The sequence below is a fragment of the Physeter macrocephalus genome, chromosome 8 (genome assembly GCF_002837175.3).
Source record: "Physeter macrocephalus isolate SW-GA chromosome 8, ASM283717v5, whole genome shotgun sequence".
NCBI classification, from domain to species: domain Eukaryota; kingdom Metazoa; phylum Chordata; class Mammalia; order Artiodactyla; family Physeteridae; genus Physeter; species Physeter macrocephalus.
Window position 1 is genome coordinate 81,029,582 of NC_041221.1, and position 15,931 is coordinate 81,045,512.

At 42.5% G+C, this 15,931-nt stretch overlaps 1 protein-coding gene across 3 annotated transcripts in view; it reads right to left on the reverse strand.

Annotated features, from left to right (window-relative positions):
* Positions 1-15,931, reverse strand: part of SERINC5 (serine incorporator 5) — an 86,699-nt gene that overhangs the window by 23,060 nt on the left and 47,708 nt on the right. For all 3 annotated transcript variants that reach the window (XM_007111451.4, XM_055086639.1, XM_055086640.1), the window contains 3 exons: positions 7,549-7,727; positions 6,989-7,071; positions 5,466-5,559 (listed from right to left, as the gene is read on the reverse strand). In XM_007111451.4, coding sequence (XP_007111513.1) covers positions 5,466-5,559; positions 6,989-7,071; positions 7,549-7,727 — 356 coding nt within the window. The remainder of the gene's footprint in view (positions 1-5,465; positions 5,560-6,988; positions 7,072-7,548; positions 7,728-15,931) is intronic.

Genomic DNA, 15,931 nt, shown 5'->3' on the forward strand with positions numbered 1-15,931 from the left:
TTTTTTCAGTACGTGGGCCTCTCACTGTTGTGGCCTCTCCCGTTGCGGAGCACAGGCTCCGGACGCGCAGGCTCAGAGGCCATGGCTCACGGGTCCAGCTGCTCCGCGGCATGTGGGATCTTCCCGGACCAGGGCACGAACCCATGTCCCCTGCATCGGCAGGCGGACTCTCAACCACTGCGCCACCAGGGAAGCCCCAAGAGTGCTTATTGATGCTAAATGAAGAGGACAGAACAACAACAGGGGGATGGACTGAATCACTGTCATCTGCCTTAGGATTCAATTGCCCTTTGTAACCACACTCTCACAAACCTTCACAGAGAAAACAACATACTTAGTATCTTCACAAAGCTGGAAAGTGTTCAAGCAATCCAGCTAAAATGTTTCAATTATGAAGTTACTGCAGCCGGAGACAAAGAAAACAGGGAGGAAAGGCCAAAATGACAATGGCCATCATATTCCTGAAACTGAGCCAGGTGCTCCGATGACCACAGAGTTATTCTAACAGAGAAGGGACACAAAGCAAATGAAGAGAAAATGAAACTAGACAAAGGAAAGAGCCAAATGGTAATCGATGACAGGGAGAGAAAACGGATTATGTAGAAAAAGGTGAAGACTGCTGACCAGTGTGTAGGTGGGGTCCAGCTGTTTCCTCACTAGTCTTCTGGGCTATGTTATTACTATAAGAAGGACTTTCTTTTAACAGTTAATTTATGCTTAGATTCCCAAGGTTAAATCTTCAACCCTAACCTCTCCCCTCAACTCCAGGCTCCTATTATCCAACTGTTAATGTCTCCACTTGGAGGTCTAATTTAGCAGGTCCAGATTAACTTCCCAATATTCAAACATCCATCCCCAAATGTGCTCTTCTGTGATCTTCCCAACCTCAGAACATGGCAATTCCATTCTTCTCATTAGGGGTGGGGGTGGGGGGAGATTAAAGAACTGCAGTTGCTCTTGACCGCTGTCTTTTTCTCTTCCTGCTCCTCTCCTCTCCCCACCACCATGCCATCCCCCAGCAGCAAATTCCACTGCTTCCAACTTCAGACTATATCAGAATCTGACTGCTGCTACCGTGTGGCTCCAAGCTACCTCGTCCCTCACCTGGATCATCTCCCACTAGTCTCCTTACCTGCACCTGTAACCCCCTCTCATCTTTTCTCAACTTAAAATGTGCATTAGATTCCATCTCTCTAGTGCCCTTCCATGATGGTCCCAGAAGCCCTTTATGAGCCGGCCCAGGGCTGTCTCTGATTTCACCTCTTGCACCCTTCCCTCACCACTGGGGTCCAGCCACAGTGGATGTCCGTGTGCCCCTTAAAGAAGCCAGCACAATCCTGCCTTAGGCTCTCCCCAACTTCCTTCGTCTCCCTCACACCTCATCATGAAAGCCTTTCCCTGCCCTGCTCACCCCAACTCCCACACCCTTTCTTTTTCTCCAGAGCACTTTTCACCATTGAACCTAGTACGTATTTGCTTGATTATAAGTTGATTATCTATCCCTCCTGGGGTAGTACGTATTTGCTTGATTATAAGTTGATTATCTATCCCCCCTCTCCCCAGGAGAATGTAAGCTCCACAGAGCAGGACACGGTTGCATTCACTGCTGCTCTCCTACCGTCGAGTGCCTGGCAAATAATAGGTGCTTAATGAATAGTGGTGCAAGGACTGCCAACTGTTAGAGAATAACTGGACGCAGCAATGGTGGCAGAGTGGCTGTGATTCCTGCTGCTCCAGACTCAGTTGGTCCTCCCAATGACATCTTCTATAGACACCCCAAATAAGTGCTGTGACTTATTTATCTTTATACTCTTGGTGCCCGGCACACAGTTAATACTCCAAAAATTTTGAATCAGTGCTCAATAAGAAGCACTTGGATGGAGATTAAAAAAAGACCGGGCAGTGGGGAGGAGTGTATGGATACAGAAGCAAGCAGGTTATCAGGTTAGGAAAGATGGCTGGGCTCAGACTTCAGGTGAGGGTTAGGAGTAAACAAAACCCAACAACAACATTAATTTAAAATCTAGAAAAACTAATAAATAAATAAATAAACAAAATCTAGAAAATGGGTCTTCATTAGAAACACCTAAATAGGGCTTCCCTGGTGACACAGTGGTTAAGAATCTGCCTGCCAATGCAAGGGACATGGGTTCAAGCCCTGGTCCAGGAAGATCCCACGTGCCGTGGAGCAACTAAGCCCGTGCACCACAACTACTGAGCCTGCACTCTAGAGCTCGCGAGCCACAACTGCTGAGCCTGTGTGCCCAGAGCCCATGCTCTACAACAAGAGAAGCTATCACAATGAGAAGCCCGTGCACCGCAACGAAGAGTAGCCCCCGCTCGCCGCAACTAGAGAAAGACCCAATGCAGCCAAAAACAATAAAAATAATTAATTAAAAAAAATGCAACTCCCCTCCAAAAGAAACACCTAAATATACTGTTAACTTTTTGTTATTTCAGTTTTTATATAGAACTGATGCTTCGAATTATAAAAATTGACCTAGAAAGTGTCAAAAACAAGACAACAGGCTTAGAAAGGAGTCGCTTACGCTAAGCCCCACATCACCAAACCAACACAACTTAGAGTTTCAGCTCTCCCAGAAACGGAATCTTAAACCAGTCAATCAGGAATCCCCTGATCAGCACTAGTTATGTGACCTAACTGGTAGACGCCTGCCATCCCCTGAAGGAAAGTTACCTCACAATAACCAACCTGCTTTTTTGCCTAATATAACTTCCTTGTCCCTGCTCTCTGCTGCTTATAAACGTCTTTTATTTTGTACAGCTCCTCGGAGCTCCTTTCTATCTGCCAGATTGGAGGGTGCCCAATTTGAATCAATTTTTGCTCGGACAAACTCTTAAAAAAATTTTAATATGCCCCAGCCTATCTTTTAACAAAAGAACAAAACACATTAAACATCACCCAACCACAACATTTTTCAGGTAAAAAAACTGAGGTCAGAGAGGCCAAATCATATGCCTCAAGTAAAACAGCCAGAGAGCCAGGGGCATTAAAATCTGCAGCATTTGTGTCCAGGCCCATGGCCTTTCTATCCTACCGCCTTTGGGTTCTTCTCCTTCTCAAGATCTTTACAAAAGGAGAAAAAAAGAAAGGAAAAGGGAAGAAAAATTTTGGTTGTTCCATGAAGAGTGATACAAGCATTATACTTTCTAGACTAACCTTGTAAGCAAGAATCTCTGTTAAAAAACACACCAAAAAAAACCTAAATTAGATGAATTTACATAAAAATAACAATGCTTGTACATTTCCTAGCTTAATCCTAATTTTAGGCAGACCAACCAGCTGTGAGTATGTAGACAAAAGAGATTTTGTTGGGACACTGGCCTCAAAGCCAGGACAACAGCAACATCAATCGTTGCAAAGCTCTTAAGCCATTCCTATTGGGTGGTTTCTGGAAAGTTTTTAAAGCAATCAAACTCTTCCAAAATGCCCGTTAAAACTTGGCAACGATAATTAGTCCCAGAAAACGGCTTCAGAATCAATCAAAACATTAAAGTCAGAGTAAAAAAGCACAAGTATTCTCAAGAGAGCATACTATTTAATGGGCAAGTCAGGCATTCAGTATCAAAGATATTAATATTTTATCATGAAGTTCCTTACTCGAAGTTTATTTGTAAAAATATTAGAAAAAACATAGGGTGATGCATTCCTTTTGTCAAATAAAAAATTCAGAATGAAAGTACTTAAGAATCACCAGGGAATTCCTTGGTAGTCCAGTGGTTAGGATTCCACATTTTTACTGCCAAGGGCCCGGGTTCGATCCCTGGTCTGGGAACTAAAATCCCACAAGCCACATGGTGCAGCACCGCCCCCCCACCCCCCAAAAAAGGAATCATCATCAATGGAAAGAATGGTATTTAATCAATTAAAATGCATTTCCAACTTATTGTGCATATTTCTTCTGCATAACTGAGAACAGGGTCACATAAAACTATAGTCAACCATTTGACTTATCTTTAGGAAAACTTTGCTGCCTCGAAACAAGATCTAGTAGAAGCCCCAAACATACTAGGTTTCGGGGATGACTCAAAATGCAAGACGGCATGCAATAATAAACTTATATATGTACTCAGATCTAGAAATCTGTATTATCATAGAGATTAAGATTTGAGGGGAGTTCCACGGCAGTCCAGTGGTTACGACTCTGCACTTCCAATGCAGGGGGCGCAGGTTCAATCCCGGGTCAGGGAGCTAAGATTCCCACATGCCGCGCAGAGCGGCCCCCGCCCAAAAAAAAAAAAAAGATTTGAAAAAATACCAAAACACGCCTGCAGTGCTACCTGTATGACTATTCAATGTGCTGTAAACATTTTTAAATTGGTATTTGGGTGCTTACTCCAATATTTACCAAATAATAAAATGGTTAACACTACCTTTTCACTCAGGCATCTCACGATTCGATTTTCAAAAAAACAAGAGCAAAACAAAACAACTACTACTACTACCAAGCTGAGGAATATAATCAGGATGAAAAGTGTTTTGAGAGAATTTGGACAGTATATTTTGTTTTGTCCAAAATAAAAAATAAAATTCACATTCATATAGAACTTTCAGATCCCCCGCCCAAACAGTACAAAATAACGTGATGCCTACAAAATCTACAAAATTATAAAAGCCTTACTGGATATAGCAGGCAGTTATTTTCATTCATATTTTATAAGTAAAGTAAGACAGAGCACTTCAGTGCTTTGCCCAGAGTCACAAAGAGAGTCAACGTGGCCTTAGCACTGAAGGAGCTGGACCCTTGTCTAGCTGTCATTTCCTCAGTGTGGCTCAGCAAGAAATAAAACGAGCCATTAATAGTTTGGCATTTCCCATGTATTCTAGGATGTGAATTCTATTTTCAAGGCACTTAAAAAGGGTCTGTATTTTTTTTTAAAGTCGGGGAGGCTTTCTAAGGTAGAACAACAGATCTTCCTAATGAAGGGGTCCTTCCCCTCTTAGGCAGTTAAGAAGGAACAAAAATTTTGTTAAAAAGAAAAGCACTATTTCATTGAATATTCTTTGCAGAAAATGAACCTCCAGCTCCAAAGTACTTTTTTCTTTTTAATCTCCTAATGATGGGAGCCTAAGTTAAGCCTACCCAAATTTTCAGCCACTAACGCAAGCACGGAGCAGGGGCTGCGGGGTGCCAGCAGTGGGGTTGAGTGTGGCTAAGTCTTAGAGCCCAAATGAGAGGGTGCAGGGAAAAGAGAGCCAAAGAGTGAAAAGAAATGAAGTGGAAAAAGGAAAAGTAGAAAGGCAAGAAAAACACAATGGGAGAGGAGTAAATGAAGAGGTCCAAAGAGCAAGAGTGAAGGGAGAGAACAAGCAAAAATTGTTTTTGGTGTAAGCAGGCTGCTAATCCCTGGCAATACAACTCGGGGTAGAGCATCTGTCAACAATGGGCACTTTCTCTGAGTCAGAGTGAGTTCACGGGGAAGCTCTCCATAAAGGCACATACCAGTTCTTGTTCCATTTATGTGCAAACTCCACAAGTAAGAGGAGCTGGATGCCTATGAACAGGAAGCCTCCGATGGCTCCCACATAGCGCCAGGCTGCAAAAGAAGACCGTCCGAAAGGAGATGAGGTGACTGTCCCAAGTGTTTAACTCAAAAGAGAGTAATGACTACAGTTAATTTTTACTGCAGGCTCCCTGTACCGGTAACACATTTAATTCCCACACAACCCTACAAGGTGGGTACTACTATTACACCCACTTTACAGATGAGAAAAACTGAGAGTCTACACGTAAGTTGACAAGGTCCCATAGCCAGTAAAGGGTGGGGCTGGGATGTGAACAAAGGCAATCTGGCACCACAGCATCCAAGCTTCACCTCCATGCTAAAAATAAATGCCAGATATCCTAACAGATGCAGTAATTCATAAAATCAACAATGACCCTCAATTTAAAAGTAAAATCACACAATGCCAGAAAAACCAAGGATTCAAATTTTACCGGATAGAGACCCACCAATGTCCAGTGAGGAAATGAGGTTCAAATGGGGGGCCACAGACTCAGGTTCTGCTTCTGGCTCAGCCACAAGGAAGCCCAAACCTTGGATAAGTGCATCACATCTCTGGGTTGTCTATAATACAACTGAGCTGTGCTAGAGGATGGACAGCTAGGTCCCGTCCCATTCGAAGTATATTATTCTAATATATACAAGGACCTCTGTGGAGAATAGAAACTAGTTACCAGTATTTTAGGTAAAAAAGACAACTTGGATACAACTTCCTTAAGGAGTACATAAAACCGGTATGACCCTAAGAAACTAGCTGGAGCCTGATATGTGGCTATTTGAGGGACTATGGCTGTTCCTTATTCACAATGTGAATATTTTTACTATCTTAATAAGGAAAGTGAAACCATTTGGATCTGAACAGTGTTCTGAACCTCTAAAACTCAGGCTTTTTTTCCCCTTCCTACCTCATATGAAGAAGGGCCCCTTGCTTCAGCTATGATTGAATGCTTTATATTAAATAATTTTGGTAGGTTCTATCAATAAGAAATATAATTCAGTGTTATACAATTTCACATAAGGCAAGTTTAGAAATAGTCTGGAGGATGCCTTTCTTACCCCATTATAGCTACAGCAGATTTAAAGCTGCTAAGAAGCCTTGGGTTTGTGTGCAGTGCTCAGAAAGAACAAGGTCTCCCTGGGTCACCCTGACATGCTAAACTAGTTTTCAAACAAGTTTTAAGTGCTTCATTCTCCCTTCAGGCTAATAACCTTAATTTCAATTCTTTAACATAGAGTAACTAAAGGTCTTCTCACCCCTCCCAGGGAGGGAGAAGGGGGGTGGGGGGAGGAAGTACAGAGGGTGGGTGAAGTGTGGGCAGCTGAGGCAGGATTTTTTTTTTTTTTAAGCTACAAGAAAGTTAGTAATCTACAATATCAAAGGCACCCTGGACTACACTTTCGAACAGTTTTACAAAGTGAATAAAAACGCAATAAATAGATACCCCCAATACCCCATTTGTACCATTTAGAAAGGTCTCCTGATCTGGAATGAAGAAGGCTCCTGAGCACATGGCCCCCAACAGCAGAAGTTTAAAGAACCAAAAGCTGGAGGGAAAGAAAAAAAGAAAAAAAAAAAGGAAATGTATTTAAATGATATTCAAGGAAGGACAAAAGACCTCTTGGAGGTAAGCGTGTCAATTCACGATTCTGTTCTCTCCAAATGGAGGGGAAATAATTAAGTGACTGGAGACTGCCTTTTCCCATAATTAGACAGTCTTCGGTGTGGCCTCTGATTGTGCAAAACCATTTTGTTGCATGGGTGGAAGTGACCTGGGGGAAGCTCTTGGTACAAGAAATAAACTCTTATCTCCAATGCATTTCTCATTATGGTACCAGGCGTTACAAATAGGATTCCGGTTCTTAGGCAATTGTGTGGTGGTAAGTATAAGTTCCACCTTCCCTAAAATCAGTTTCAACAATTTCAACTAGAGGAAAGCAGTCAGAGGGTCTGAAGAGTGGAAGAGGTCCTGGAATGTTGCTCTGAATATAAGGAACGGTGAAAGGATCCCCACAAAGACTCACCCATTGTGAATATAGGCTCTACAACTTTTACTGTTGTTGATTTTCAAGGTCAGGAGGCAGAATATAAAGAAGAAACAGGCCATTCCAAAACAGACTCTATATACCGCAGAATACCCCACCAGTTTCTCACAGGTGTCGCCAGCTTTAATGCCTTTACAGATATCTTCGAAAAAAGGGATCTGAAGAAAAAGAGAAAAAGTCATTTGTTAAAACTAGGAAAAGAAGGGCTGCCAATGGAGTGTTCTTTCAGCCTACAAGTCAAAATCCAATGTGAAATACACCATGTGCAGAGAGAAATTAAGACTGAGAAGAAAGTCTCTCTTCCAAAGACCTCTTTCTTTCTCTGAATCTTTCTTAAAAATATAGTGCTCATAACATACCACTCCACCTCCACTTACTCCTAATGAATTCTGAAATCCAGCATCAGAGTTTTAAAAAATGATACTTATAATACACAGGTATATTTTTCTTCATTCATTCATTTTTGCTGCGCCGATCTTAGTCGCGGCACGTGGAATCTATCGTGCGGAATCTATCGTCGCGGCCTGCAGATTTCTTAGTTGCGGCCTGTGGGATCTAGTTCTCCAACCGGGGATTGAACCCAGGCCTCCTGCATTGGGAGCTCGGAGACTTACCCACTGGACCACCAGGGAAGTCTCACGGGTATATTTTTCTTGAAATGCATAAATATAGAGAATAATTGCACATATGCCATTATTTATATAGGATAAGCTCCTGACCTGGAAATGAAATCAGGGGGTCAAGTAGTATCTACATTTTAAAATTTCACGAGATAAAGTCAAATCACACTTTTAAAGGCTGCCTTTACATCCTACCAGTAATATTTGAGACTGCTCACATTCCCAACCTGAGCACCAAATTTAAAGGTTAAAAACCACTACCTTGTTTTAATGCCCATCTTCCTCATTACTAGTAAGGTTCACGTCTTTTCTTAAATTTATGGCCATTTGTATTATTCTCTGTGAATTGGCAGTTAATTGGATTCTTTTCTTAATCCACTGGAGTTCTTTATTTATGGACCTTAATCTTCTGATAAATGTTGATAATGGTTTATTCTAGTACAATTAGAAGGTTTTAATGTAAAACCCACTTACATTATCAGAGTAATTAAAATCTTACATTATGAGAACAAGCAGCACGTTTCTATTAATGTCAGAAAATAAAGATTTAGTCAGTGTTTAAAAAAAAAAAACAACTTGCTTCTTACCAACGTCAAAGCCGAACACTCTTTAGAACAGAAAATAAGTTGAAAATCACATTACAGCCTTTACTCACAAGACAAAAAAAAACAAAACAAAAAAAACCCAGGAAAAAAAAATGACATAAAACTAGAGGTAAAACTGAAGCATGATAATTTAGTTTCTTCTCCAGAAAATATCCTAAAGAAACAACAACAGTGGAGGCTATTAAGATTTCCATAAACAGAAGGAAGACTACATTTAATTGCAGTTCATCTTCCTCCACGAGGGTTCCCTCCCTCAGAAAAGAGCTGCAATCATTACTACACCTGAATCTCAAACATGCTTTTCCAAACAAAGCATGTTTTTCAAAATTAGTGTCTCGGGCAAAAAAGCATTAATACTGAGACCCTATTAGGATAGCTCCATTTCCATGAATAGCTATAAAAGATTTCATGGGACTTCCCTGGCGGTCCAGTGGTTATGCTCCGCACTTCCACTGCAGGGGACACGGGTCTGATCCCTGGGCGGGGAACTAAGATCCTGCATGCTACGTGGCACAGCCAAAAAAAAAAAAAAAAAAAAAAGATTTCATAAAGAAATGCCAAATATTTTGCAGTCAGCAAGTTCCTGGAACTCCAATTTCTTTTTGATCAGGGCAAAAAATAAATGCAAAAAGAGAGACACTACTATATTTTTGACCAAGCCAGGTAAAATACTAAGCCTAATAAAATACAGAATGTCTGGTTAAATTTAAATTTTGGATAAATAGTAACTAATTTTTTAATATAACAACACTTGGGACATACTTAGACTAAATATTGCACAGGACATATATATGCTAAAAAAGCACTCCTTGGCAAGAGATGAAGCTCAAAAGAAGGCAGGGTCTTGGTGGGAAGGGCCAGGTGTATGCCATGCTAAGGAGTCTGGCTCCCACCCTGTAAGGGAAACAACTATTTAAGCTGGAATGCCTTTGGCTGCAAAGTGGAGAACATATGGGAAAGGGACAGATTTGAGGCAGGAGGATAAATTAGAGGGCCACTGGATTAACAGTCCAGATAACAATCGAAGAAGGTAAACTACTAGCAGAGAAAACAGAAATTCTGTGGCTAGAAGTCACAGTTGGCAGGACTGTAGGGATGGTGAGAAAGTGAAGGATGCGGGGAGGGTTCTCTTCTGCTTTTTTAAAGCTGTTTGGGGTGGTGGGGGAGTAGGGTTGGCAGAGGACGAAGAGTGGAACTGAAAAGAACAGATCGGGAGTTTGCTTTTAACATATAGGGTTGGAAGCGCCTCGGAGCATCCCAGTGAGAACGGCTGGTCCGGAAATTGCTTCAGTATAGTGATAAGGATACAGGATACAGGAAGTGCCCTCACACAGGTAATGAGAAGTCAGGAACGGCCTTCTGAAGGACCTTGAATTTCCAGCAGTGTTTCACAGTGAGCGGGCAAACTCACATGGTTAAGATCCTCATATACTGAAGTAATGGGGGACGCCACACAAGTGAACGTCTCAGAGCCTCTAGCAGGAAACAAAAGCTGCACCCGTATGAGTGGCACCGATAATAAGGAGGTAACGTTGCATTAAATCTGTAAAAGGAGGCGCCATGCCACCTCATTTACTCCTGTTTTGTTCATATGGGATTTACTGCTCTGTAATATTCATGGAACTCTTCTTTTCCCTCCCTTCCGTGTCCCACTCGATCGGCAAAGCTAATCCCTGCTGTGCACCGCCGCCCTCACTTCCACTGTAACACGTGCATGGCAGCATCCCTTTCGTCTACACCAGCCCACCTTTCCCGATTAGACTCTTCTCCACCTCCCTACCCCACACCCACTTCCCTCTTCTCCTTCTCAGATCAGTTCAAGAAGAACACTACTGGCCAGCAGGCCTGAACGCCTACCCTACCATCCCCCGCAAATCGCCCCCTCCCCTAAAACCCTTGTTTACTGCCAGAGGCCCTTAGGCTCATCAAAGGGTGAGTATGTGGCCCTGCATACTTCATCCAAAATATCAGTAGGCAAACAACCCCCTGCTCCAAATACTAAGACCTGCTTTATGCTCTGTGGGTGACTTAGCCATTTAGCCTTCAGTACGTGGTGAATATTTTTAGGCAAAGAACCTCCGAGTTGAACACGCTGGCAGGATTTAGCGAGGGGAATCTGCTCTGATTAAATATTTGCTGTTCCAAGCTCCATCTCGGTTTTAGAAAAAGAAAACACACATTACACACAGATTCCACACCATGGGGTAGAGGGGACAGGCCTGCTGAGGGTGTTACCTCTTATGTCTGGTTCTGGGTATCCAAGGACACTGCATCTGTGTTGGTTCTGTACAGACCCAAGGGCAAGGGTTTCCCCCCAACCCTCAAGCAACCAAACTCAGAGCCACAAATTATCAGGAAGAATAAAAAGCTCACATGGACTTCCAACCCTGAGAATTAAATCAGTGAATCGTTGTAAAAAGTACTCATCACAGTTCCTAATCCATAGTAGCCATTAAGTAAACTTCCTTAACTCTAAGGTACTATTTTATAAAAAGAACTTCTCGGGGAGGGAGTTAGGCACATTACCTGAACCCCTGATTGGTTGATGCATTCTGATTTAAACATGTGGGGAGATGAACATCTTAGAACTCAGTAGATGCTCTATTCACTTTACAAAGGATTCATATTGAAAGTTACAGTTGGACCCCCATATCTGCCAGTTCTGCATCTGTGGATTCAACTAACCACAAATGGAAAATATTAAAAAAAATTTTTTTTTTATCTTTCAGGAAGTTCCAAAAAGTGAAACTTGAATTTGTCACGTACCAGTAACTATCTACATAGTATTAGATATTATAAATAATCTAGCGATGATTTAAAGAATATAAGAGGATGTGCCTAAGTAACATACAATGTCATTTTACATAAGGTACTTGAGCATTGGTGGATTTTGGTATCCGATAGCGTCCTGGAACCAATCCCCCACAGATACCAACAGACAACCGTACCGGGCACTTTCAATAAGGTGAATCCTTCCCTGGCACATATATATAGGCATACATCAGAGATATTGCGGGTTCAGTTCCAGACCACTGCAATAAAGCAAATGTCTCAATAAAGCGAGTCACACAAATCTTTTGGTTTCCCAGTGCATATAAAAATTATGTTTACACTACATTGCAGTCTATTTAGTGTGCAATAGCACTGTGTGTTTTTGTTTTAAAAAGCAGTGTATAGACCTTAATTAAAAAATATTTTATTGCTAAAAGAACACTAACCATCATCTGAGCCTTCAGTGAGTCATGGCAGTAACATCAAAGATCACTGATCACATAACAAATATAATAATAATGAAAAAGTTTGAAATATCGCGAGAATTACCCAAGAGTGACACAGAGACATGAAGTGAACAATGCTGTTGAGAAAATGGCACCAACAGACTTGCTAGATGCAGCATTCCCACAAACCTTCAATTTGTAAAAAACGCAGTATTTGCGAAGTGCAATAAAGTAAAGGACAACAAAACAAAACAAGGTATGCCTGTATAAGAATTGAGTTCTAAAAAACAGTGCTCACTACCTATCTTTCAGAGACCTAGTTGCCACCCAGAAGAAAATATGTCTGAACTCCCAAATCAGGGAAGACATTTTGAAACATCAACACAAGTATTAAGCTCAAAGAGATGGAAGCTAGAAAATTCCCGTAACTCATCTATATAGAAGAGATGCTAGCTATGCCTCCAAAACAATTTCAATCTCAGTGGCCAGGGGCCCACATGCTGCAAACTTAGAAATAAAGTATAGAATTTGGGGGCTTCCCTGGGGGCGCAGTGGTTGAGAGTTCGCCTGCCGATGCAGGGGACACGGGTTCGTGCCCCGGTCCAGGAAGATCCCACATGCCACGGAGCGGTTGGGCCCGTGAGCCATGGCCACTGAGCCTGCGCTCCGCAATGGGAGAGGCCACGACAGTGAGAGGCCCGCGTACCACACACACACACACACACACACACACACACACACAAAAGTATAGAATTTCGGAGTGTTTCTTACAGAAATGAAGAGGAAAAGGAGCGGCGTGTTCCTATAATATTAAAATATTATTTGGGAGAGATGAGAAAATGGCATATTAGCAAAGCGAATGAGTCTTACATTTCATTACATTGAATTTTTAGGGCATTTAATGAAACCAAGCTGCAGAGAGAGCTTTGGGCCAGCTGAGCAGGAGTTATACCATAAAACCTAGAAGAACCATATCTGTAGGTTCTGTTTAGTATCTCTTACTTGAAATGAATTTCAGAATCGAGACCCTCTCCCCTTTTTTATATTCCACTTATTTTCAAACTTTCTAAGACAATTTCTTTTTGTCTGTGGAAAAATTCCAGTGTCCATGAGAGTGATGCCTGTCTGTTACCCACCCACGGACAGGAGCTGTGAAACAGGGAACACTAAGATCAGCTTCCATCCTCCCCTCAAAGGCCTCTAGCAACCAAGGCTCATTTCTCTGTAAATTATTACCTTTGAGGCCCTTTTTGTGGGGGGGCTATTTTTAAAAACAGTAACAATCTCACATCTCTTTTGTTTGGGTTTCTAGACATTTTTATGAGAAAAGTCTACATTGTGTCATTATTAAAAGCCATAAGGGGAACTAAAATTGCACCAAGCCTGGTTTTATTTGACCCTGCCACCTCTGCCATCAGGAACTTAACATCCCCAAATAGTAACTCCCCAGAATCTCGGAAGCATGCAAGACAGAGACGGCATTGGTGCTTACAGCTCCTCCTCCACCATGAGGATTTCGTCAGGATCAAACCACCCCAAATATGATTAGACAGTTAGAAAACAACTCTAACCAAACTTTAAATAATAAGCTTTCAATCCAAACAAGACAACTTGCAGAGAACTGACTAATAATGACGGCACGAAGGGCTCTTCCTCAGAAGGGAAGCAGGCGACAGCTAACGTCAATCTGCTCAGGGAATTAAGGTAACGTGAAGGCAGAATGTACAAACAAGAATCACGCCAGTTACTAATCTTGAAGGAGAGATAAGAGTTAATCCCAGCGAAAACTCATATAAATCTTCAATTAGGCAATGGCAGTGGGGATTGGTGCCATGGAATAGACAGGTCCTGTGTGCTGATTTGATGGGGCCTAAGAAGAAAGGAAGAGGAACCCAGAACTAAGATTCCCAGTTCCTAGCTTGGCAGTTGGTTGGATGGCGGCCCAGCAGTGGCTAGGAATCACAGAAGAGCGGTTTCAGGATGGAGGGGCAGTCATTCACTTAACGACAGTCGGCCAGTATCCGGGGGAAATGTGGGCAGATGGCTAAGCAAGGGTGAAGTGCTCCAGAAAGACAGCAGGACTAGAGAGAAGGACTTGGTAGTGACCAGCAGAGATGGCAGAGGCGGCACTCAATGGAGTAAATAAACTCACCTGGAGAGGAATGCGGGTAGAGGACGGGGAGGGAGACAGAGGTGGGAACGGCCCAGAATGCTGGGGAATGCAAACATTTGGGGACTGGGGAGAAGGGGAAAAAAACCAAGGAAGAAACTGAAAAGGCACAGAACCAGTGAGAAGTTGAGGGAGGCTTTCAAGAAGCAGAGTGTGTCAAATACCACCAATTGCGATGACGACGCAGATTGGATTTGCCAACAAAGAGTCATTTGGGGCAGTGATCAGAATATTCTCTAGAGCAGATGGGGGCAGAAGCCAGACTGATGGCTGAAGGCTGAGCAGAGGAGACAGTCAGGAGGGCTGGGTAGTGGGCAGGATGTGAACCCAGCAGCCCTTTCGCCCCTGCTTTCAAGAAATCTAACTGCAAACATAAGAGTCCAAGCATCATTCTAAAATATATTTATTTACAATTATACAAGCAATACATAATTATATTCTTGTTGCCAAAGAAAATGTAAATTATAACAGACACAGATAACTGAACCCCCTTGCGCATTACTCCAACCCTAACCTGACTGCTTCCCAGAGGGAACCACTGTCACACTTTCATGTGTATCCTTTTAGGCCCTTTGCTGTGTTATTCCCCTCTCATTACATCTCACAGATTGTTGCGTGTTCAACACATAAATCAGTTTGCATCCTTTTTAACTACTGTACAGAAATCCACAACCCAGACCAATCATAATTTAGTCTCTGTGACGCTAGTGGCAGACATTTACCTTGTTTCTGAGTTTTCACTCTTATAAACAATGTACAATGGATAGTTCCCATATTGTGCATATCTCTCTCTGCACATGTAGAGCATTCAGGAGCAATGACATCCAGAAGATAAATACTGAGTCATAAAATTGGTTAAATTTTAACCGACACTGCCAAACTCTCCCCAGGGAGGGTTTCTGAAAACTCGAGGGTTGGGGGGAACAGGGAGAGCAGGAGACAGGAACAGAGATGCCCACAGAGCCCCCTACACACCCATCTCGGAGCCAGGAAAGTCTCTACTGCCCCCGCTAGGGTCAGCATCTCAGTAAGCACTGCCCCCCATAATCAAGAGAAAAGGGGTGGAAACAGGGGGCCCTCTGAGTCCAGAAAACAAATCCACACCTAACCCCAGAGACAAAACTGCAGCTATGCAGGCCTGGACTTTGTTTTAGACGGCAAATACGGTTATTGGCCCACACTCCCTCCTACAGAATGCAGGGTCTGATAGAGAACTCTGTGTCCCCCTGAGAGGAACAAGGCCCACTGACAGTTCTCTCTTGAACACAGAGATGCTGAAGTTTCTATTAAGAGGACTAAATGTCTAAACAGGCAGAGCTTTCTAGTCAGACCACTCATCAGTGGGAAGATGTGCTTATGGCCTAAGTGAGCACCAAATCAGCTAACTTCCTCTTGAACTTGTGAACCTGGAATAGAATGGTGACATATCATATGCAAATCCAACTACACTCATGGCTGTATTCTGTAAATAATTATGAAAAGCCCAGTGAAATTAGAGTTTACGAGTGTATTCTTCATCCCACACGATATATTATATAACTACACCTAAGCGTCACAGCACAGGGTTTGCTCGTTCCCTGACTCATTCATATCTACTATGTACAGGTACTGTTCTAGGTTATGGAGATTCAAGCAGCGAATAAAACAGGTTAAAAAATCCATGCTAACAAGGAGCTACCTTTTCTAGTGAAATGCTGTACACACAAAGCCATGTGTGCTCTGCTTTATGGATATTTCAGGCATTTTCAT